Here is a 24,021-nt window from a genome sequence, read left to right as displayed (position 1 = left end):
TTTATTTATTCATTCATTCAGTTTTACGGTCTACACTTATCGGATTGTCAGTCATCTGTAAAGCACTTTGAACTGAAAAAATATACAGCAAGACTGCATACATTAATTTAGAATTAATAGACATGTACATAATCATCATAATTATATGCTACAGAACATAAGGTACATTTTAAATGTTAACAGGTTTTTGAATCAAGATCGGATTTGTCCAAAAATATAGTTTTTTTTATATATATATAGTTTTTCCGGGATAGTTTTATTTTGAAGGTCAAGACAGGAAGTGTTCCTATTGGTTTTGACGGTCACGTGACACTCGCAGCAAGGTCGAGCAGTGGTACAGCTGCTTGACATTTTGTGTAACGTCTCCACATGTCGGAAACGTGGTTTTCATTGAGAATGAGACTGTCAGGTGCAGTTAGTATCGTTAGTACACCGTGTTTACTTTCTGCAGCAGCTGCCGCCGTCTGACTGTTGTCATGTAACTGTTTGATTTGTTTGTTGTAAACACAGCTAGGTTAGGTTAAGCTGAGCTAGCTAAGTTCATCACCAGTTACTTAAACATGGGCTCTGCTCCAAATCACGGCACCGTCAGCGTTACAGAGACGGGACTGTCAAACAAGCCGGTGTCTGCTGTGTCACTAGCCGGACATGTCCAGCAGGTCTTCAGCCATGTGAGGATAGAAAACCTGGTGGCGGGACTCAGTGGAGGAGTGGTGTCAACACTGGTGCTTCACCCTCTAGACCTGGTCAAAATCAGGTTTGCAGGTATGAAATGCAACTATTGATGATTGTATGTTGTAATAATATAATCTGCAATGACATAGTTTACTGCTAGTTAGGAGCTTCAAGAGCTATGAACCTGTCACTTCTTTTCTTTGAATGGAAACAAATTGATACAGAACTCCGCTTAGAAATCTGATATTTAAAACTGATTTCCTTATTGCTGAAGGTACAGTGCTACTATGATTTAACCCGATTCCATTTAGAAATGATTTAAGTTTTATGTTAAATTCGGGGTAGAGATAATCACCCTAGAAGCACAGTAGTTCAGCCAAATCTCCAACTACTGTAATTAAACACTACAACAGTAAGTATGCTTCAGTGCACTTGGACGTGTTTGTGCTGCATAATGTACCACGTGAAGCTGGTAATAATAATAATAATAATAATAATAATATAAAAGTAATAATAATAATAATGTAAAAGTAATGATAAAAAATAATGTTATTTATAGAGCCGTTTTTGAGGTGAGGAAATTCAAACCAGTACTTGCTGGAAGTGTAGTCTATCAGCTGTTAGGAAAAGCCATTCTGTAATAACATACTTAGTGTAATCTAAACAAATGTCTTTGATGTCTTTTTAATGCAGTGAGTGACGGGTTAGAATTAAGACCTAAGTACAGTAGCATATTGCACTGTATGAAGAGTGTCTGGCACCAGGAGGGACTGAGAGGACTCTACCAAGGAGTAACACCCAATATTTGGGGTGCTGGAGCATCATGGGGTCTCTACTTTTTTTTGTACGTAAGCTAATAAACCTGCAGGACCATGCATGCATCATCATACTATTTTTCATTCAAAGTTGTGACATTTAAAATGATGTGTGTGTGTGTGTAACCTGCATTATTTCCCACGCTATCTTCCCCACAGCTACAATGCAATCAAATCATACATAAAGGAAGGCCGTCAGACTGAACTGAGCGCCACAGAACACATGGTGTCTGCAGCCCAAGCAGGTTAGTCTTATGTTTCCCAGCACCGCTGCCCTGCTGACACACTCCCACACACAATCAGCACACAGTCAACAACAACAGCCAGATAATACTGCTCTGAGCTGGCCTCGGCTGACATGGGACAGATACAAATGAGCCCATTGCCCCCTCTATTCTAGGACCGAGTTATGCTCTACATGTGACCTCTCACAGGGTCTCGTGTATCTGCTTCCTGCTGGCCAAATGAAGTTAGGCTTCTCAAAATATTTCAGCAAAAGCTGATGAAGACAGGAAGAGAGAGATTTCTTTTTTACTCTTTTCAACTGCAGGAAAACAAGCCTCTATGCTGTGATACTGGTACACTTTAATAAGTTTTAATAAGATTAATAAATTAATATTAATGATCTTGATAAGATTTAAATATACGCTGTGTTAGTGTTGCACAGTAGCAATGTGTGATTCCTCCGTAGTGTCTGAATTTTAATACAATATTCAAAGCATAATTATTTATTGTGCGTAATCCTTGCATAACTTGCTTTGCTCTTGTCATGTTTCCATCATACACTCAGTGACCTTTTTGTTAGCAGCACCTGACTAGTGCTGGGTAGGAACTCATGACCGCGATTGTCCGTTAGAGAATGACTGAGTGATGAAGTTACATTACTGTGTCTCCTCTTCTACTGTCTAATGTGATTGACTCTCCAGCTGACAGCGCTGGCAGCAGCTGACAGGAGAGAAGCTCTGCGGTGCATTTGTATTTTTATAAGTGAACTAATACCAGGACGCAAACTCTTTATTTCTCTGATGTTTTCACATCACAAACGATGAACAGCAGCATCAAAACATGAGTCTTGCAGGTAAAACATGCAACTCTTGTAGCTGTTACATCAGTTTAGTGTGGGCGGCTGCTCTGTGGGTGCGCATGATTTGACTGTAACTGCAGTAACTGGGCGGAGATAAGCCCCCTGAATTTGCACCCAAAATGCTGTCAAAACTTTCATTTACAGTTTCCACCACAGCCTCTGTGATCATCGACCGGGAAAGAGGCAGAAAAAAGGCGCAGAGTGAAAAACGAGACATCTGCCAAGTTAAACAGATGAAAGAGCAGGGGGAGTTAACAGATAGGCTAATTAGAATAGTTATAATTCAAATTAAAATAAGTTCTCTTTCAAATCAAACATCCCAATATATGAGTGGAAAGTCTTGTTCTTGCAACTGCATTTATAGCCTTTTTTTTTTTTTTTGACTCAAACGTAGCTTAACCATGTCATGTGATGCTACTTTATTACACTTTAACAACAAATATTACTGGGACCACTACGGGTAATTGCAGATAAACATTTAATATCCAGGTATTCACACATTGACCAAACATGCTCTAGCCATATACTAGGTTTTGATCCAGTCTTGTTGCTTTCAAAACAGCCTGAATTATTTGATGCATTATTCAGATTTGAGATTCAGGTATTAGATCTTTCCACTGTGCATATAGGGGTGAAGAGAAGTTACTGTCATATACTAAGAGATGAGATGAGGAGTGTTTTCTTTTTGGCATGATACATCATTTTGAAAAACCGATGTATCACTTTGAAAAAAAATGTGCTTTGATGATATGTGAGTCAGTAAATAGCATTTACCAGCTTGTAATTTTGAAAAGAGCCAAACTGGATCCATGTTATCATGAAGTTAATGTAAATATGTGACCCTATTATCACTTTGTTACAACAGATCTCAAGATACATTCGACCAGCTGACATTTTTCAACTGTGTGAACACCAAAAACTCTTGTTCTGTGCTGAGAGGAATTGACCCCAGTATCATGTTTTGTCACTATAATGTAGAAACCTTCCGCTTAAAGGTTGACAAATTGAATTTGTTGTCAAATTGAGTTTTGTCCCCTTACGTCCTCTCATGTAGAGGATGTTTCAGCATGTATTGATGTTTATAATCCCATATTCTGTGAACTCTACTTACTGTAATGTGCAAAAAATCACAGCAGAGCAGTTTAGCCTGTCTGAAATGTCTGGCAACAGCCATCACATCCTGACTTTATCACGTCAATTTTCCATTTTCATTAGCAATAACTGAACCTCTTCAAGCACACATTCAGTGTTTGGCTGTGTGTGTTAACAAGCATGTGTATCTAATAAAGTAGCCGATGAATGTAATTGGGAAAGCTGGCCACTTTTCCACATGTTGTCTATAACAATTTTCTTTTGCTCCGTCCTTGTCCAGGCATCCTAACACTCACCATGACCAACCCCATCTGGGTGACCAAGACCCGGCTGGTGCTGCAGTACAGTACTGACCAAACCAGTAAGCAGTACAAGGGGATGATGGATGCGCTGGTCAAGATCTACCGCCATGAGGGAGTGCCTGGACTGTACAAGGTTAGACATTCAGCGTAATGCTTATTTTAGCCAATGGCAGGTAATACTGAAGTTGTTAGAAGTTTGAAAGCTTATTGGTATAACTAAAATTGCATCACAAACTCTTTTTCCTCCAAGGCTGTGATGAAGTTGTGAACTAGTTCCCTATCACCACTAGAGGGCATCACCACCACACATTTCTGTAGTAGAGCGCTTACAATTCATGAATTATGCTAAAGACTTAGAGAATTTTAAGCTGCATTTCACCTCCTTCATTAACTTTATCTGAATCCCTGTTTAGCCCGGCAGGATAATTGTTACAAATCCCTCAGTGACAGTCAGTTGGCAGGCAGGGAGCATGACAGTGCAGTGCAATGGGCTTTGCTGTTGTGGATATGTGAGAGGGTCAGGAAATAAAAATGACTGACAGAGCTTGTACTTGTCGAAGGGTTATGTTCCTGGTCTGTTCGGAACATCTCATGGAGCGCTGCAGTTCATGGCCTATGAGGAGCTGAAGAGGGACTACAACAAATACAAGAAAGTGCCTTCAGAAGCAAAGCTGGTGAGTCATTTAACCCTACGAGTCACAATCAGCCTGGAAACTTGCTCAGTGTTTAATAAAACACAGCCACAAAACTTGGAGGTTTTCAGTTAAATAACAATGAACCCACAGTTGATATCTTTTAGTGAAAGAAGTGACTCATCAGTTTTCCTACTCCGCTCTGCTCACTTCTCTCATTCTCCATCTGTTTCTGTGTTAACAGAACGCATTGGAATATATTGCAATGGCAGCATTATCCAAAATATTTGCTGTGGCTACAACATACCCATATCAGGTGGTGCGAGCTCGACTGCAAGACCAGCACAATAGATATAATGGTGTTATTGATGTCATCAGGCGGACATGGAGGTATGATACTGATCCACTCATGAACATACCAACTTAATGTAATTTTGTATATCTAAAAACAGAAAAGGGTAGTGTCTAAGTCACGGTTACGGTTTTTTCCCTCTTTCTGCAGGAACGAAGGCACAATTGGTTTCTACAAAGGCATCATCCCCAACTTGATTCGTGTCACACCCGCCTGCTGCATCACTTTTGTAGTTTATGAGAACGTGTCTCGCTTCCTTCTGGGCCAAAGTAAATGAGGTCTAAGAGTAAGGAATGGACTCATAGGACGCACTGACATGTTGGTGCTTCACCAAGATACAGGAGGAAACACATCAGACTCAACCCAGGTTATCTCAGTAACTGGCCAGTGCTCTGTGCATGTAAATGTGCAGATGTGAGAAGTGTTCATTTGCGCTGAAAATGAATGAAAAAGTTGCCAACAGAATCAGTGATGGATTATTTTTCTACGGATTGTCAGTGACTGTGTTCAGATGCATCGCATTCTTTGAATTTTTGGCAAAAGTATGTTGTAAGACATCCTTTGGGGTGTAGCGCAACAGCTGCTGTGATGGTAGCTTTTTTTTAAAAAAAAAAAAAAAACTGATGTGTAAGTCAGTTATTCAGAGGAGGCTGATCAATGAGATATTTCATATTTATGTTTACATTTGATGTTTTCTGTCAGCAGAAAGGAATACATGCTGACGTGTATGTAAAGTGCTGGTTATCAAGAGAAATAAGAGATCTAAATGTGCTCAGGTTTCCAGTTGCATGCATGGGTGATATTAGTTTGTTGCTTTTAAATTATTGCTTTTTTTTTTAAACAAACCTCAACAATGTGAATGGTACTTTGGTTCAAACACACCAACAAATGTATCCCACAGTTGACACTGTTGCTGACATTGTCTTTGTTTCCTGGCAAAAATTGTACTGACACTGCTTTATAACCACATTTTGTCATAAAATCTCAGCTGTGCTTTTGTCTGAATTGTCTCATGTTTGATACATGTAAATACATTAAATGTATTACTTTGTGGTTATATTGGATTGCATGTCCTAAAACATTACAAGTAGTCATATAATTGAAGTAAAATTGTTAGAAAAGATTACTTTATTAACAGTAATAATGCATATAAACAGGTCACGTGAGTACATGGTTTAAATATTGGCAATGTCTTCTCACAATGTCTGTGAATCGGTTCCTTTATTCCAACAGCAGAAAAGCTACAGTACAAAGTTTACTTCTGGAAGACAGAATGACACAGTATTCTTGTTTATAGGCCTGTCAACTAATATAGTATTTCAACAAAACACACATTCAAGTTACCATCAGTGATGCTGTGAGGCCTCAGCAAACCATACCCGATGATTTTGGTAAGCCAGATAACATACTGTTATACTACCAGGACTGGTCGCTCCCTTTCATGTAACATGTTTTATTTAGGAAGTTCCTCAATGATAATCCTGGATACTGAATTCCACCCTGTAGATGCGTCACCTCTGGGATAGTCAGCACAGGTCCCCACCCACACAGCCACGTCCACCAGCCCTGCTTTGACACCTTCACACATCCCCTCAACTGAAAGAAGAGAAGATAGTGCAAATGAATCTCAGGGAACACCCAAACTGCCTACAGACACAAATAGTGTTAATTAGTATGTTTTCTGACACAGTGGTGAACTTTCCAAAACCTAAATGTAAGAGTGTGCGACTATGCTTTAAAGTCTTAAAATTGTTAACAAGGCTTTCCAGACTCCTCAGCAGTTTAACAACCACTTAAAGGAATAGTTTGACATTTTGGGAACTAGGCTTTCTTGTTTTCTTGCAGAGACTTCACTGGCTGTCACTGCTCCTGACCATAACCACACATAAAACGGCAACTTGTTTTTTAACTTTTGTTTTTGTACGGATTGAACAAACAAGATCAAATGCTAATTAGTGCGTTTTAGACATGCTGGTAGATGAATTTTGTTATCTTTGGACAGAGCCAGCTAGCTGTTTCTCTCTGTTTCTGGTCTTTGTGCTAAGATAAACTAACTGGCTGCTGGCTGTAGCTTCATATTTCCCACAAAAACTCACTCTCAGAATAGAAGAGAATAAGCATATTTCCCAAAATGTTGATCTGTTACCTTAAACTATGGCATTATTAACAAAAGACACAAAATAGATGTATATTTTCAATACAAATATGCCCTTTAATGCCTCAATAATGCACTGTAAACACATTGTTGGGTCAGTTATTTATTGCACTACAAAGTTTATGACTGCAGTCCTACCTGAGGACGTTCTGTGGATGTTGATGGTTGAGTTGAGCTCTGGACTTCCTTGGTCTAAGTAGATGATGGACTCTATGGGCAGAGGTGCTGCACACTCTGCTCCGTTGAAGGTGAAGTACCACCTCTGGCAGCATGCGCTCTTACACTTGAGTCTGAGGGAACCACTGAAGAGGACTCTGAGGGTGCTGTCTGTACGCATCTTAGTGAACGTACAGTCCTGCAACACAGCAAAGAAGAGAGTTTGTACTGCTTAAATGCATTGCGGAGGCTGCATGTGTTTTAACATTTAAGTGATTGTCAACTTCAGGTGTGGATGTAAAATTTTATGCTGCCATTAAGTTTTGTTTTTTTTAGCAAGCAGCTGTTGTCTGGGTTCAAGTTAATGAGTTCAGGACGGGACGGTTTCACCAATAATTTTGAGTGAGGCAAGGATACGTGTTGTCCCAGACGCTGTTTTCTATTTATGTGAATTTAACTCCTCAGATTAAATCTTGTAAACTTGAGGTTAAAGTAGATGATTTCATTGTTGGCATACCATTTTATGCAGATAATTATCCTGACACCAGGACAAAGCACAGATAGTACATTTTAAAAAACAGTTGGTTGCAAAAAGTGCAATTACATTTATCTTGGTTCAACGGTGCTGTCATATACTGACCATAAACATTATTTTGGGTGTTGGTGTTTTAGCTAATTCACACGTAGAATGCTCCAATCAGTGCCGAGCAAAGACGAGCATTTTTCAATTTAAGGATCTGAGATTACCTTTCTACAACTCTATAAGTGTGTGTCCTGTTTCAGATTATGTCTCTGGCTTTTGGGGGTTCTTTGAACATCCACATAGTAAATAAGTCATTACAGAGCTATTAGGTTGTTTCTGGGTGTTCATTGGTTTTCACCAGTTCTGGCCATCAGTGGTGGCCATCATATGGGATGGGAACCTCCAAATGTCAGATATAAATATGAGATGATTTGTCTTTAGACAGGCTTTTGAATATGACTGAACAGTAGCAGGCTACAATGTAATATTCATGATGCACAATGCAAACTGTTCTTTATGTATAAGGAAAAATGATGTTCAGTACAAACACAAATTACGTACACATTGTGTCATTAAAAACAACTAAAGCCTTATATGAAGAACAATTTAACTAAAAGTTAAAGATTTCTGTGTGTACAGTTATATTCAGATACATTAGCATTAGCTACAGACAAAGGCAGCTGGTTATATTCAGTTCATATTTTATTGGCTGTTAAATGATTTTTAAGGGCTACACTTTTTATTAAAATGTCTTTCCTTCTTGATATAGGTCTTTTGCGTGGTGGGATAATTAAAAACCTGAGTTGTATTTTAGGAGGGGAACCTTTCTCTGTAGAGAAGCTAAACCTCTTTGTTCAATATGTCATGTTATATGGAAAAAGTTATGTTCTTGTCAGACAAATGTTTCACCACTGCAATGGTACGTCTGGTGTCTTCTGAGTCAACGTGTGGATGTGCATGACACAATGAATAACTATGTGAATCGAGATGAACACCCACATCCCTCAGTCAGAACTCTATCACGCACAGTACCAAGACACTCACAGCTACTTTACCCAAGTCGATCCCATAATTCAGAGAGTTCCAGGCACACTGCTTGTAGTTGGGTCTCCAGGGCTCTTCGAAGATCTCGCTGATACACTCGCCTTTCTCACCTTTGAGCCCGTCACGGCCAGGGATACCCGGCGTTCCCGGGATACCGTTGGCCCCAGGGTTACCGTCTCTGCCAGGGGTTCCTGCTGGCCCCTGAATGCAGCTGCCATACTGGAAAAACAATGAAGAGAGGAAGTAGAGGTTGAAGTTAACGATGAATAGAAGACATAACAACATCAACAGAGTCTATTGTTATTTAATTTCCTGGTTCAGGTTTTCATTCCTTTCTTCCTGGGGGTTAAATTCCTTGTTTTTAGGCTGCATGCACCACAAACACCTAAATGTTGCCAACCATTCAACCATCACAGACAAGAAGCCAGATTAAACCTCATTTACAAGTCATATAAACAAATAAAACTGCCGTTGGGCTGGTCCTGGTTTATGAGCAGAAGTAAATGTAAAAACAGATGAGATCCAGATGATGGCAAAGCAACAGAACCAGCAACTATTAAACCATGAAGCTGTGAAGTGAGTGAAGGACAGATCGTGTGTTAATGAGGAAGTGAAGGCTTGGTGACAGCCTAAATGAGTGGTTGTCTGGCCGCACATCTCTCGGTGTGATTCATTGTCCTACTGAATCTCCTGCTATGTTTAAACAGATGCTGCATCTTACTCAAGCTGACTCTAATACACACAGACACAAACACACGCAGAGACAGCAGAGCTTGCCAAAACTGCACTGCCACATACAGAGAGAGGCACAATTGGGTAATGTGTTCCTCAAAGAGACATTTTGTCCTGCAGATTACAGTGTATGCTATAGGTTAGCTGTCGAAGCTTTTTTTAGTTTTAGTTGGATTTTAATTTTGATTAGGTGATTTGTAAGTCAGGACAGACACAAACTGACTTGTAGATGTGCGTCCTTTGCCTTAAGCAAACACTGATGCCAAAAGGATTTGGGTCTGGCTTTTTGTTGGGTCACTGCTGGCCTTTTGCTCGGCATACAGCTGTGGAGCAGTGAGGAGGCACGTGGCCAAAAGGCATTAAGTCAAAAGAGTCCCAAAGCAGGAGAGGAGAACAAAGAGCTTTTGCTCCGGTTTCAACATCTTGTCCAGCCTTGAATCCCTGGAGTGAAGTAGAAAATTCTATTTCAGATGATGTGAATCTGAAAAAAAGAGACAATTACAGTATTTTCATGTCAGCTGCTGTGAAACAGATGCTTCAGCGTCTGTTTTAGCCATTAAGTTGGTATGCTGGAGCAACCTAGAGATGTGACATCATCGCTATAGGAAACTGGAACCAGTAGATTGCGGGTTGGTATGCATGTGCTGTAATGGAGCTGGTATTTGTCCTCGTGAAAACGGGACTAAATCTCTAAACTGCTTGGCTAGCAGCTAGCAAAATGATGAAAATACTGTGGATTGGTTGATATTCAGCAACTTTAAGGAAACGTCCCAGTGTTTTATGGGTTGGATTTTTGGAGACCTTTCAAAGTAGTCTGATGAATGGAACCACTGTCCACTTTGCTACACAGCTGACTTTTATATTAGCTACCAGTCTGGTGTTTCTATAGTGGTGCTGCCTGCCTGCATGAATTACACTCCAGCCTTGCTGAATATTAGTAGCACACAGCCTGTTACTGTAACTGAAGCATAAAGGCGACATTCGCCCCAAACTGCTCGTGGAATCACTAGTGTTTCATGCATTACTCAACACTGAAGCAAGGACTGAAGCTCTGCCGGAGCATGCAGTGTGGACATAATGCTTGGCTTTGAGAGTTTTTAGATTCAAAGGATTTGGAAAGGATATGCAAGATAGGATTTTAAGATTACCATGTTGTTCAAATAAGCAGATCTTCCACCCTCAGAGTGTCTAGTGCAGTTGGGCTTTTCTGCATCATTTCCAGTGCACTAGATACAGATGGCAACATAACACGCTATTCATTATATCCTTCCACTGTGGTGAGAAAACTATATGTCAGCAGTACTATATGGCTTTGAAGAATTATGAAAGGCAAATGCATGAACTTTGTTGGTTCTCAAAGTGGGGTGTGCAGACTTCTAGGAGTCCCTAAGGGAGGTCTGCAGGGGCCAAACAAAATAAATAATAGTTTCTCTTTCATTTGATTCCCAGGAGATTAGTGTGAGAATGTGTAAGCAGTCTGTTCCTCCGCCTACAGCAGAGATGTTATGTAATTCTATACAAAGATAGTCTAAGATTGGGGGCTGCTGACTGAAAATTAAATAGTTGAGAATATTGTTGAAAAATCAATAATTTCCCCCCAAAATCAAACCCACATAACTTTTTTCTCAGAAAGGCAGGGAGATAACACAGAGAGGCAGACAGTGAGTCAGACCCCAACTTCCTGTGAGGGATTTTTTCTGTCCACTCTGGTCTGCTGGAGAGCAGCCAAACCTGGAATAACAGAGAACCAGCTGACTATACAAAAGCTTTTGAAAAAAAAGCAGCATTTCTCATCTTTTGCTGGTACCAGGTAATTTTGGAGGCCATTTTGCCAAAGTGGTGACCACACAGTCATTGCACTGTAAACTTAGATGTGGATCATGTGGATGAATCAGCACAAACTTTTTTTCTTTTTCTTTTTGGGGAATTCAGTCGTTTAAAGTTACTTTTTTGGGGGGAAAAGCAATGCATGACACAAGAAAACGTGATCTCAAGATCAGTTTCAGAAATATAACATGCAAAGTACCACATGAATGTTAATATAGAAAAAAATACAACAAAGCGCGCTAAATGTCAATGAAGTTATTGTGGACCATAATTATATTTTCATATGACCCTTTTTTCGGTGAGAAGCCACAAAATCTAGCCACAAAGCATCAGTCTTTGCCACATATCCACTTTTAGAAATAATGATAGCGGCTGCTGGTTATCCTCTCTAATCTCTCTTACCTTGTCAGCGTCAGGATCCTTTCGGTATCCTCTATTTCTCACCTTTTCCACGCCATAAAGAGGTAAAACCAGGCAGACAAGGAGCAGCAGGCGGGCAACAAGAGGAGACATCATACAACAGACAACGGACAGCTGTGTGTGCTCTCTCTCTCTCTTTCTCAGAAATTTGGGGCGACAGTTTGACTCCAACTGCAGCCAGTTTTACTCCAGAGGAGGGCAGGACAAGCGGGAAGGAGCCAGTCAACTTACAGGAGCGTACTTTGAGGAAAAACGTGCCCCAACATCTCAATGATATTCATACAAGCAGTGTAAGAGTGCTTTTTACATATTTTTAAGGGACTGATATGGCCAGATTTGTGTCCACTCTCTAGCATGTGTGGTTATATTAAAGGTGTATAATCTGTTATAATAATGATATTGTACTTAGTAATCACACAGTATATGTGTTGTATACATATGTTATACATGTTTCTTTTAGATGCCTGCATGCAGCATTGTCTTACATATAAAGACCAAAACACATACATTCCAGTTTTTTTATTATTCAGTATTTTATCAAAATGAAATGGGACTGATACAAAATTCAATTGACAAAATAGGCTACATAAAAAAACAGTAAAATGGCTCACAAAAGAGCATTCATAGACTACACTAGGTCTAGATACATCATAAGCAAGACCCCCATCCACATGCCAGAATAAGAATACACAATGACATCGATTCCCTTTTAATTAGTGTCACTGGGATTGTTCTGTAACTCCCAAATACAAAAAAGGTAAATAAAGTTAAGGGAAGAATGAATCCCTTACAAAGCAAAATAGACAGATTTTAAAATAACTGCAGCTGTAGTTCTGGATGTACTTGAAGGAGAGATATATGGTCCATGTGTTTTAAATAAACCCTGAACGTGGTCTCAAATCCTTTTTTTTTTTTGTATTTGTTTATGACTAATCATGCTTAAAAATCAGTGGTTTGTGCTTTTAATTACAAATAGTGCAAAGCCTGTTTGATTTGTTTCCTCAAACTGATTCAAAATCATATGAATGACACCTACACCGAGAGCATGTTTAACCGTCACACATGCTAAACATCTGTAGGTTCTTTGAAGATCTTTGAAGGTGAGGAACCACTCAAAGGAAGGCACATTTAAAAAAAAACAACAAAAAAAAACTATAAAGCTATACTTGATCCAAATTCACAGGACACATCTTTGAAGAGAAACTGCAGAATACATGTTTTTTGTACAACAGAAACAAGTTGAAAACTTGACATAAACATAGAATGAAAGTACAGCTTTTAAGAAAAGTTTGTCAGAAGACTCATAAATTCAACATGGTCTAAAATTCAATGATATCAAGTTTAAGAATATGCCTTTTATCAAAAGTGGTAAAAAAGTAGCACACAGTGTGTTTTACTACACGAGGTTTAAAGACAAAACCTCCATTCCAGGAATAAGACATTCAATAAAACAGTTTACCAAAGGAAGACTTTCCTTACTTTGAATGTTTGGTAACATCATGACCTTCTTAACAAGATTCTCAGTGTCGCGACTAGTCCAGTGAAAGATTTCATTTCTAAAAAAGTAGAATATTTACATAAATATTGCATTTATTCACTAATATGCATTCTACACAATTGAGCTACAAATCTACAAAACAGTAGGAAGTTTTTAATGCATGCTATAAAAGTAAATGACCATTGGTAGTTGTATAGTTGGGATACAGCTGTGCTGCTGCAACATTCAGGTGTATGGCAAAAAGCTCAGTAAAGCTTTAAGACACTCAGCTAAAAAACCCAGATTCTCTGTACACTGGTCCAAAATACCACATTTAAAATACCTGAGGTACTTTTTCTGGCCATGGACGTTCACTGACTACAATTTAACCAATACAATCATGATCAGATGTATAGATCTAATATGATGTATGATAGTGCATGGTTTGAAACAGGTACATCAACCAGCATCACTTGTCTTAGTGGTTTCGAAGGTGGATGGATGGTTGAACGGATAATTTTGGGGGTCGGATGTCTCAGCAGCTGCAGTCCTTTGTGTCCTTGCTCTCCTCAGGCACCTTATGTACCAGTTGGTGGCTGGAGTCTTGGATGCTGCTGCTGTGTGATCGGTTTAAAGCTGGATGCTGCTGTCCACTTGGAACTTGCCTGGCCTCTGACAGCTCGCTCTTTGGAGTCATCCTAAACCAGCCAGGCCACATTAGAGATTATTGGTAGTTATTAAATGTACAGGTGTGGTTCCGTATATGCATACAATGAAACAAACACAGTCACATTTTCACAACAGTGAGGAGCAAGCTAGCTGAATGGTATGGGGATGCACTGAAAAGATCAAAATTTTAACAATTCCAACTACAATATTTCTCATCTGTCTCACTTACCTCCCATCTGGGACTCTGTGCAAGCTCTCTGAGCGGCTGCTGACCTTACTGGAGTTTCCCCCTTTGCTACGTCTCTCTCCTCCCTCCCTCTCTCTCTCCCTCTCCCCACGCCTGGAGCTTCGGCTGGAGGCACCCCTGTCCAGGTACTCCCTGGCTGACATCTCAGACAGGGAACCTTGTGTGTGGGGATCGTGATTGCCCAGAGCGGAGGTTCCTTGATTGGTGGTGGTGGCGGCGGTGGTGGTGGAGGCATTGGTGGGTGCGGCGCCGGTGCTCGTTCCCATAGATTTAGAGATGACCTTGAGCTTGTGGGAGCTCGGCTTGTAGTGTTTCTTCTTGTGCTGGACGCGGCTGTTATGCTTGAGGAAGAACTCGCAGGACTCCTGGAGCACCCGACGGCTCTCACTGATGGGACTGTGGGTCACAGAGCATGACAGTGAAGTAAATCTACATATTTGTTTCTCATGGAAATTGAATTTGAACAGGACAAGAGAAGATGGTCTTACTCTCTCTTGCGGGTCCTGCTGAAGAAGAAGGCCCACTGGGAGCAGGTCTTTTTGCTGCTGACCCAGAACACTGCAGATATTCCAACCACCAGCGTCATCAAGTATTTCACCAGAAACAAGGAGAGGTCAGGACGGTCATACTCTGTTGTCTGAAAAAAAAAAAAAGACAAACACAGACTGCAATGAAATCCTTGTGATCTAGTGCAAGTTTGTGTAAATTGACAAATCCAATTTTCTACTTAAGCTAAAATCAAGCCTTTGAACTTTTCACCTCAAATACTGACATTCAAGAAAGGAGTGAACGAGTTTGTTTTTCTCTTACACCGTCCTTTCCACAAGTTTTCTCTCTACTGTTTTCACACAGTACTGTAGCACACATTAGAGCTCATGTATTACACATTACAGGTTTGGAATAAAAGTGGTTTATAATGGACAACTATCTTAAAATCAACACGTATACAGAAATGGAATATACTGTTGTTTTTGTACATATCGTTCCTCTCATTGAATGCTACATATTCTGTTTTGGCTCTGTTAGTTGTCTTGTCTTTGGGGAAAAATAAACACAAATTTATCGTGAATGTCCGGACTCTTTTTAAAAAGCTGCAATAAATATTTGTATGTAGTTGCTTCAAATTTTACATTGGACGTTGCACTTCTCCTTTGCGCACACACATATAACGGCTCATTTCATTTTAAGAGCAAATTGGAGTGAGTGTTGCTCAGGAAAGTGCTTTTAGCTGCAGAGGCATTCTTTTCTGGAATGGATATGTATGGCACAAAGTCATTCTGGAGACAGTGCCCTGAAAGACTTTTTATGTGGCATTTCCTTTGTTTTGACTTTGATTACTTTAACATTTTGTGTGTCGCATTTTTGTTAAATGATGTGATCAGACTAGGCCAAGAGGTTCACTTGATCAACACAGGTGTGTCTGTGCTAGCAGTACTGACAGGACAAACGTTTTTCTACTTTAGTCAACTATATAGTCAACCAAGCAAGTTGTAAAGTCTATTCTAATCTGTCCTTTGGCCTTAACTTGTTCGGAGCCATGAAAACCTTCAGTGAGTGAATAAGCCTCAGCTACCTTGTAGGAGCAGGGGATGCTGTACTCTTGACAGCGGTCGTTGATCCAGGTATTCTCCCAGGTGCTGCGGTGACTCTGTTCGTAGGTATAGCACGCCAACAGGGTGACCAGCGGGACCAGGTAGAGGCAGCTGAACACGGCGATGCGGATCATGAACTTCTTCAGCTTCTCCTGGTTGCGCTCGTCGTGCTGGATTACCTGCCGGACGTTATTGAGAGAAACGATGCCTGCCAGGATGAGGAAGAGGCCGACTATGACGCCCACACACAGAGGAGCCAGAACGAAATAGCGCAGGGCGTCCAGGTCGTAGAGTCCCACGAAGCAAACCCCGCTAATGTTGTCCCCTTCAACCTTGTTGAGAGCCAGCAGCATGACAGTCAGCGCTCCGGGGATGCCCCAGGCAGCAGAGTGGAACCACACCTAAAGACAGAGGACACAAAAACCTTTCAACAGCTGGCAACATTGTTAAAAGCCTGCAGCCAAACACTTTCAATCAATTTTTAATATGTACATTCATTTCAAGTACTGTATGTGAGTATTTTAAAATGTGGACTGGCATTCTTGGTTCAAACTGGGGTTCCTACCATCTCCCCCCTGTTGTCTTCTCTGCTCTGTTGCTTCCTTCTGAGGCAAAAATGCCAAAAACACAACCTTTCAATCTTACCGCTTTTTTCTCTATGGCCTCACAGCTCCATTTGGGTCCGGCAGCTAGAAACCAGGTGATGGTGAGTATGACCCACCAGACGATCCCGGCAATGGAGAAGAAGTAGAGGAGCATGAAAAGCAGAGTGCAGCCTTTGCTCTGAGAGCCTAGCACCACTGTATCCACACCGGCAGGATGGGCTGCCTTGGTGCAGGCTGCATTGTTCCCCAGCAGGAAGCCGATGAAGTATATGAGCGAGACAAAGCTGTAGCAGACGGCGTAGAAGATTATGGGACGCTCGGGGTAGCGGAAACGTTTCACGTCGATTAGGAAAGTGAGGAAGGTGAAGAGTGTGGCGCCCAGGCAGATAATGGAGCACACGCCGATGAAGCTCTTGGCAAAGTCGATGTCGTGGGGTTTAAAGTACATGTTGGAGCAAGGCGGAGCACAGTCCTGGGCGCCCAGGAACGATGAGCCGTGGCCTGGCTTGGTTTTCAGCTGCAGTGGGCACCAGAAGCCCAGGTCCCTCTTAGCTGATGCAGAGCTCATCGGGGTGGTTGCAGAAAGCTCAGAACCATCCGAGCCGCATGGGTCCAATCTAGAGGACAAAAAAACATCCTTTAATGGACCGATCGAGAACCACTGCTGCTGCTTTTGTGGATTGTGTGTAATTGTGGTTTTCTTACTGGTCACACTGTAGTTCGGGAGGCCAGCTGATACCGAAGATTCGGATGTTCTCCTCGCAGTCGGATAGAACGGTCTCGCACTGCTCTCGACACGGACGGATCACTTTGTTCTCCTCGGAGCATGCTGGGATAAAGGCCTGGCACAGGAAGTGGTGTACATCTGGAGAGCAGCGAAGGTTGGCCAGGGGCATGAATGGCTGGGAAGAGATAAATTAAATTATGATCAAAATGACTGTGACAACATTACAGCTGTGGTTGTTATTCCTGCTTGAATTAAGTACATAAACTCACTCAGTATGTATTAAGTTTATTAGGTAAGTGCAGATACACACTTTGTACATTTATAACCTTTTATTATGCATAAAGGGGTATGTCTGCATTCTGACCCTGTCAAAGTCTTCATGACATAAAACTGAAACAACATGAGCAGTATTAGAGGATGTGTCCAAGTTTTATTTAATTACATTTAAGAAATCTCGGTCTGGACCCCCAAAGCGGTCACACAATAAAGCTGAGGGATTGCTAGCCCCATTTGTGACATCATGTTACTCCATGAGTTGGTCAAATCTTTCAATGTTCTTTATGCAAAAATCCAATCGACATATCTTAGCCTTTGTCTAGCAGAGGGTTACATCTTCAAAGGTTTTTTTTGTGATCTAACACATGTCTACAGTCTGCCCAGAATGACGAATCCAACATTTTTTGCTCTGCTCTTCTTTGTCACTGTATACATTAACTCCACTACATAGGCTGGGGCAGCAGCCAGCAGTGTGTGGAAATGTTGCATTTAAACATTGGTTTTCAGCCCAGGTAAACATTTGACCATTCCAAGCAGACAGCAGCAATCTGTACAATCATGAAAAAACCTCTGAAGAGGCAACCCACAGCTTGAAAACAGAAAAAAAAACTTTCCCCTGTGGTTTGCCTATGGAGCCCTATATGCCAGAATGATTTTTCTTGTGAACTGAACTGGATAATTTGACCTCTTCAGACTAAAAATTATTTGTCAATTCCATATATAGCATATAGTGCTGCTGATGATGGGTTACAAGTCCACTTGCTTCATTTTAAGGGATCACAAGCCAAAAGGGTTGGTAACCACTGCTTTACAGTCGAGTATTAACTTCATTTTGTTGAGCTACAGAGCTCTATAGCGCCACACAAAGGGACCATTCACTGGCTGGGAACCGTTTTCCTCCGTTTCAACAAACCGGTCAAGAACTTGGGAACTGGGGGGTGGTGTTGCAGCATAGGTGGCAGGAAATGGGAAATGAGTGCTCGGACGTTTGGAAACACACTAAGACAGGCCAAGAGGTCTGGAAAGCACGGAGCTGTTGAAAGGTCAGGCTGCTGAGGAGCCACGGTACTAGTGTGTCTATTGCATGTGTGTTTGTCAGGTGGCATACTTTGTTCACTCAGAACTTCTATTGTCTGGGTCCTCTGAGACAGTCCAATGCCAATACACAGACAGACTGAATATTTGTACACAAAACAAAACACACAGAGACACTCCGACACAGTCCACTATTCAATCTTTCCTTTTTTTTCCCTCCTGAAATCCAGTCTGGCAGTAGGCCCACATCTCTGGGGCCTGGGCTTGCCCCCTCTGACAGTAAGCGTCCTTGTTTCTCTCCCGTGGAGGTCCTGGACTCCTTCTCAATGAGCTCCTCTTGCTCAACAATCTGACCTTTTATTTGCTTTACGGCAGAACTACTGTAAAAACTGCCCCACTTTCAGAAACCTTCAAAACCTTCAGAGGTTGAGCTGACTCGCTCACACGAAAGGATTAAATTATTCACAACATGGCTAAATACTCGCTTTTCAAACTTTTGCTCAAATTTTTAAGACTTGCAAGTTCTACCTGTCTGTTACAATATGTCAATTACTCTTTTCATTCTCTTTCTATTCAAACTTTTCTGTTTTGAAAGCCGGTAAACACTGGTGGAGTCTAGAACCAAGGGCGGAAAAAGGTTAGCCCTCCTCCGGAAAATCCTACTGATAGGCTGGACTGAGCCCAGGCTAAGGCAGAAGCCTGCTTGATTACAGTGTTGGGGATTTGCGATAAATCACTGCATACTTTCAAAGAGAGCTATGTGTACTATGTAATGTTGAATGTAGGCCACAGAGTGTAAGCCTGTCACCTGGGAGACAGGACCGTGGAGGTAAGACTGTGTAGAGGGGGGGGGGGGGAATGAGTGAGTGATTAACAGAGAGAGAATACTCATTGTGGTATGCAGGGTAGGCTTTGTGTGAGACTGGGCGTGTCCCTCCCCTTCCTGCAGAAATCAAAGGCCCCACACAACAAAGTCGATGAAGTTGCCCGTGGCCAAGGTTGCTGTGAAATAAGAAGCCTATACCTTTGCCAGATGCCACACAAAAGACTCCTTCAACAGATCACTGTTCATGCTCAACACTCTCATACCAAACATGTGTAACTCAAACTCTGGCCTTAAGGAATGCCAGGATACAGGATGCAACTACTAGAGAAACTGAGTCCCCCACTGAGGAGAGATGCAAGACAACATCGGGTTTATAGGAGGAAGAGAACAGAAAACATGTTAGTAGCCATGAGATAAGACAACACAGACAATATAACAGGGTCCACTCACACACCATTTACATCATTCACAATTTTACACTGAGCTAGACCAGCGACTAAATTTGCATTAGTCAAGATTTTTACAAAAAGAAATGCAGATGACTCTCACTCACTTATTGTTTTTGGACGCGCTTGAAGAAATTGCGTCTAAGCTTCAACCCTCTGAGTCAGTGTTTCTAAGCGAGGGTCGGTGTTGCTAGGAGACGCACTGTCAACTTCTGTGGTGTTTGTATAGACTATGAACATATAATACGTGTAATATGTTTTTTTGTGAGACGTCTATCCCCTTATAACATTTAGGAGGACTCATCATGTTTGTAGTCCACTTGGAATGTGGAGGTTAGCAAGCTAGGCTAACTAGTGCTAATTTTTGTTCCTGTTATATCAACACTTGCTGAGTTGGCACCGCTTCCACACTTTTTTTTTTTATCCTTTAACAGGATTATGATTGTGAGAATTCAAGGCTGAACTGTACAGATTCATGGTTTCAACATTTGTGTTACTAGACAGTGCTCAATAATAATTAGCTGTGATATGTGGACTAACTGTGGCGGGTACACTGTGTGTGCCTGTTGATGACCATTACAAAATGGTAATTATGGTTCAATCAATACTGAGAGAGACTGACATTTAAAGACTGAAGCCACTAACAGCACTAATAACAGGCAATTATTTTGGCATGATATTCATTATCTTTAAATGTGACTAGGATTTGAATTGAGGAAGCTTTTTTTTACATCACTGGCCAATATAAATGCAAAATAATAACAGTCCACAGAAACCCAGACTGATGAGATTCTTTGAGGTGGGTTAGCAGCGTTTCCTCCCTTTTTCGAACACGCTTTAAGGTTGGAAAAATAATCTTAGTCGACAATATGTACAGTATATTCTGTACAACCTTGTTCCAGTTCTTTATTGAAAATAGTTATTAAAGTTTAAGGGGTTTAGTAAAGTGGCCAAAACTACTATGAGAGGCAGGGGAAAATCTTGAACACATTAGGCCTGTAAATTAAGAATTAATTATTGAAATCACAAGTGAACAATGAATAAAATGTGCATACATGATAAAATGTCACTGCAGATTTTGCTGACTATTTCATGAATCTGTCTTCAGGAAAAATGAAATGCATTGTATTGGCAGCAAATAACTCAAACAATATATCAACAAATTGATATATTGGCCTTACCTTAGTGGTAATAAATAAAAGTTGGAGGTAATGACAAGAGGACTCACCTCCATATTGCTGGCAGCAATATCCTGATCGTAGTGTTCCATCATGTTGGGAAAGAAAGTCATGTTGTATGGCATCCCCAGGCAACGATGCACTTTGATTGGCTCACAGGTAAACAGGCTGTGGGCACTGCAGCCTCCAAGCCATAACAGTGCCAGACACACCCACAGTGGTCCTGGCAGCAGCATTGCGTTGGCTGATTGGGAATGTGTCTCAGTGAGTGTATTTTCTTTTCTGGTGTAAACTAGAACAAGTTTCTTTTTGGCTCAGTGTGAGGATATCTTGGCCCAAATGTTGAATCCCCCTGGCTCACAGTGTCATCCGCGTTCCACTTCTCCTGGGGTCATGTCAGTGGAGACGGCGGGTGCAGCAGCAGGTAAAGCTTTCCCATTAGTCCCCTGTTTGGTCAGCATGTGCTGTCACAGATAGGAATCTCACATCTCTGAAAGGAAGGAAAAATATACAGAACTGGGTTTATATATTCAGCTACACAAGGACTTAAGCTTATTTTGAACGGTGTGTTTTGGACCACAACCACATTTTGCTAAGATTTGTCTTCGGGAAACCTAGCTGAGAAGATTTTTGTAGTAGATTACTGCTGTACTTACAACAGAACTTCAGGATAGAGACATGCTGTAGCTCTATCATCAAAGCAGTTTAACACACAATCCCTCATTGTGCTATCAGGTTTAAATTTAATTACTCCTCATATTTCTCCTACTGGTCCCTTGAGGTCCCAGGCTCCAGTTTGGCAAGCGCTGCTTTGAGATGAATCAGTTAGATGGATTTAAGGGACCAAAATCCAGTCAATCCCTGTGCAGACTCTTAAGTGCATGCACTACACAGGGTGGGGAATGCTACAGATCCAGGCTGATTCAGTCGAATGAGTCTCGGCTTGTCGATGCACATTAAACTTCACATAAAAGTGTCACAGTTTCACATTCAAGACAAATCTTGAATGGCTGACAGCCCAGCGAACACAAAAACACAATATCAGTAGGTTTAGGTTGCTGTGCTTAGTAATTTTATAAAGGACAAGTGTTGGGTATTAGTTGTGGATATATATACCACCATATGCTCTTGTCCCATACAAATAAGCTAAATACACTAATTCATAAAGTGGTGTATAAAAGGTCAATCCACCTAAATGTTAACCCTTAAATCTTGACCATTTTGCAATATATATCATAGCAATCACTATGCAGTTCTTTGTGTAAACATATGGTATTTTTTATCACTCCTTATTGTTTACATAGGTGTTTTTAATAGGATATTTATCACTGGTGCCAAGAGTTTGCTTAGTATTACCACATCCCTGTTTATATGTACAGTGACCACATTCACTACAGTGTGGGTGGAAGTCCTGGAAGTTCTTGTAGCTGGCCTGAAATACTAATGTAAAGCAATTTTGGCTGATTATTAGCATAAACTTTTCGGTTAGCATATTAGCAAATGATTAAGAGTAGCAAAACAAATGCTTGACACGTACTACCAACAACGAAGCTGACATTTACAGGTGAGTAAAAACATATTCAACTAATTCATATCATATTCCTTATACTTAGCATATTCCTGCAGCTTAACTTGATTTCTGCCGCGGGCTCTTTCACCGTTTTCCCGAAAATTACACGCCAGCTGCGGCAGGGAGTACAGTAAACATCCCTGCCTCGGTTGCTGCCATGGGTAGGGGGCCCCAGTCAACTTCGGTAGCTACAAGAAAGTTAGAAAACTATGAGGGGGGAAACACGAAACACAAAAAACTTACCCCCAACTGTCATGAACTGAGTTCATGTAACAGCTGACTACATGGATACTCTTCGGGGAAACTCTGGGGAATTTGGTAGCGTGTTTCCTGCGATAAGCTCCGACACACAGTCCGTCCGTCTTTTCTTGTCTGGCTGCTCTGAACTGATGCTGCTTTCACGACAGTTGGAAATGTCGTAATTTTGTAATAACGCATATGAGCCCATGTCAACAGTTATGATGCGTTGATTACACATTTAAAACTAAAAAACAAACAGAAAATAGCCATTTAAATCAATGTCTTTCACATAAAAAACGTACAACTATAGATATGTTTTCATAGTTATTTACACTTTTGGAAAGTGAGTGTGCTGCATTAAAAACGAAATGAGCGCTCACATAGGCCTACTGTAGAATCAGCAGGAGCCTTTTAAACTGGAAATAGAGATAGCATTTTTCACTGTTGCACTTGAATGCACCAACAGTACACTAGACCAGTGGTTCCCAACCTGGGGGTCGGGACCCCCACAAGGGGTCGCTAGATTAATCAAAGGGGTGACAGAAAAAAACAAAACATATTTTGGACACACAAAAATGCGATTTTTAAAAACTTTCTTCTAATTTATGCTTTATTTATTGTGGATTAATGTATTTTACTTCCTCAAGCCTCTAAAAGCTATTCCAATGAAATAAAATCCTCTTTCTAGAGCTGCAAGATTAGTCGATCGACGAGATTATCAGCAACTATTTTGATAATTGAAAAATCGTTTTAGTCATTATTTAAAAGCAAAAATGAAAAAATGAGCTGGTTTCAGCTTCTCAGATGTGATGATTTATTGCTTTCCTTTGACGAACACGATGATAAACTGAATAACTGGGTTTTGGACTGTTAGACAAAACTAGACATTTAAAGATGTAACTTTGGACTGTGGGAAACTTTCAACGGACATTTTGTGGACAAAACGATTAACCTATGAATTAAGACAATAATCGGTAACTTCACTGCTACACAATGCAACATGTGATGAGGGGTCCCAGGTAGACTTTGCTTTATTTTAAGGGGTCACGGGGCAAAAAGGTTGGGAACCACTGCACAGTTGCAGGGCAGCAGGGCAGTTGAGGGCAGTATTTGCTCAGATGGCAGATGAGCGATGGGACGATCCCTGACAGACGGGATATCTGATCTATAATGGATGACAGGCAGCACATTATTTTATGAGTTTGTTAGAGAGAAATCAACTTGTATCTTTCAGTCAGTATACACTGAACATGTTTTGTTAAACTCTGGATTTAGGTGCTATCGCTTTTTTCATGGAGATGAGCAGGTGAGGATAGGGTTACTG

General features: G+C 41.0%; 3 protein-coding genes across 6 annotated transcripts; 1 reads left to right on the top strand and 2 right to left on the bottom strand.

The window, feature by feature from the left end:
* Positions 1-293: 293 nt before the first annotated feature.
* LOC121905676 (mitochondrial folate transporter/carrier-like) lies at positions 294-5,415 on the top strand. Its single transcript, XM_042424111.1, has 7 exons — positions 294-765; positions 1,369-1,519; positions 1,650-1,735; positions 3,947-4,101; positions 4,529-4,642; positions 4,845-4,990; positions 5,103-5,415. Exons 1-7 carry the CDS (start codon positions 561-563, stop codon positions 5,227-5,229), a joined length of 984 nt encoding a protein of 327 aa, XP_042280045.1. The 5' UTR covers positions 294-560; the 3' UTR covers positions 5,230-5,415.
* Positions 5,416-12,217, bottom strand: LOC121905677 (collagen triple helix repeat-containing protein 1-like). Of its 4 annotated transcripts, XM_042424115.1 has the most exons (5): positions 11,792-12,217; positions 10,711-10,788; positions 8,831-9,049; positions 7,246-7,462; positions 5,416-6,548 (listed from the first exon to the last, which is right to left on the bottom strand). In XM_042424115.1, the coding sequence occupies exons 1-5, from the start codon at positions 11,903-11,905 to the stop codon at positions 6,406-6,408; spliced, it is 771 nt and encodes a 256-aa protein (XP_042280049.1). In that variant the 5' UTR covers positions 11,906-12,217; the 3' UTR covers positions 5,416-6,405. The 4 variants fall into 4 exon arrangements, with proteins under 4 accessions (XP_042280049.1, XP_042280046.1, XP_042280048.1 ...); XM_042424112.1 differs by lacking the exon at positions 10,711-10,788; XM_042424114.1 differs by lacking the exon at positions 10,711-10,788 and having other exon boundaries at positions 11,834-12,217.
* A 96-nt stretch (positions 12,218-12,313) lies between these two features.
* On the bottom strand, positions 12,314-22,838 carry LOC121905675 (frizzled-6-like). Its single transcript, XM_042424110.1, has 8 exons — positions 22,701-22,838; positions 20,938-21,377; positions 17,105-17,301; positions 16,440-17,016; positions 15,776-16,195; positions 14,691-14,839; positions 14,185-14,598; positions 12,314-13,984 (listed from the first exon to the last, which is right to left on the bottom strand). The coding sequence occupies exons 2-8, from the start codon at positions 21,121-21,123 to the stop codon at positions 13,822-13,824; spliced, it is 2,106 nt and encodes a 701-aa protein (XP_042280044.1). The 5' UTR covers positions 21,124-21,377; positions 22,701-22,838; the 3' UTR covers positions 12,314-13,821.
* Between the last annotated feature and the right edge of the window lie 1,183 nt (positions 22,839-24,021).

This window comes from Thunnus maccoyii, chromosome 10 (genome assembly GCF_910596095.1).
Source record: "Thunnus maccoyii chromosome 10, fThuMac1.1, whole genome shotgun sequence".
NCBI classification, from domain to species: Eukaryota; Metazoa; Chordata; class Actinopteri; order Scombriformes; family Scombridae; genus Thunnus; species Thunnus maccoyii.
The sequence above is the reverse complement of the archived record's forward strand: the minus strand, read 5'-3'. Positions and strand labels throughout refer to the sequence as shown.

Excerpts from the sequence above, each read along its gene's own strand:
- LOC121905675 (XM_042424110.1), bottom strand. The coding sequence starts at position 21,123 with ATGCTGCTGCCAGGACCACTGTGGGTGTGTCTGGCACTGTTATGGCTT. Across the intron at positions 17,302-20,937 it reads TTGCTGCCAGCAATATGGAG|CCATTCATGCCCCTGGCCAA; the intron begins GTGAGTCCTCTT and ends ATCTCTTCCCAG. Across the intron at positions 17,017-17,104 it reads CCCGAACTACAGTGTGACCA|ATTGGACCCATGCGGCTCGG; the intron begins GTAAGAAAACCA and ends TTTGTCCTCTAG.
- LOC121905676 (XM_042424111.1), top strand. The coding sequence starts at position 561 with ATGGGCTCTGCTCCAAATCACGGCACCGTCAGCGTTACAGAGACGGGA. Across the intron at positions 766-1,368 it reads GGTCAAAATCAGGTTTGCAG|TGAGTGACGGGTTAGAATTA; the intron begins GTATGAAATGCA and ends TTTTTAATGCAG. Across the intron at positions 1,736-3,946 it reads GGTGTCTGCAGCCCAAGCAG|GCATCCTAACACTCACCATG; the intron begins GTTAGTCTTATG and ends GTCCTTGTCCAG.
- LOC121905677 (XM_042424115.1), bottom strand. The coding sequence starts at position 11,905 with ATGATGTCTCCTCTTGTTGCCCGCCTGCTGCTCCTTGTCTGCCTGGTT. Across the intron at positions 9,050-10,710 it reads CTGCTTATTTGAACAACATG|TATGGCAGCTGCATTCAGGG; the intron begins GTAATCTTAAAA and ends TTGTTTTTCCAG. Across the intron at positions 7,463-8,830 it reads TCGACTTGGGTAAAGTAGCT|GACTGTACGTTCACTAAGAT; the intron begins GTGAGTGTCTTG and ends GCTGTGTTGCAG.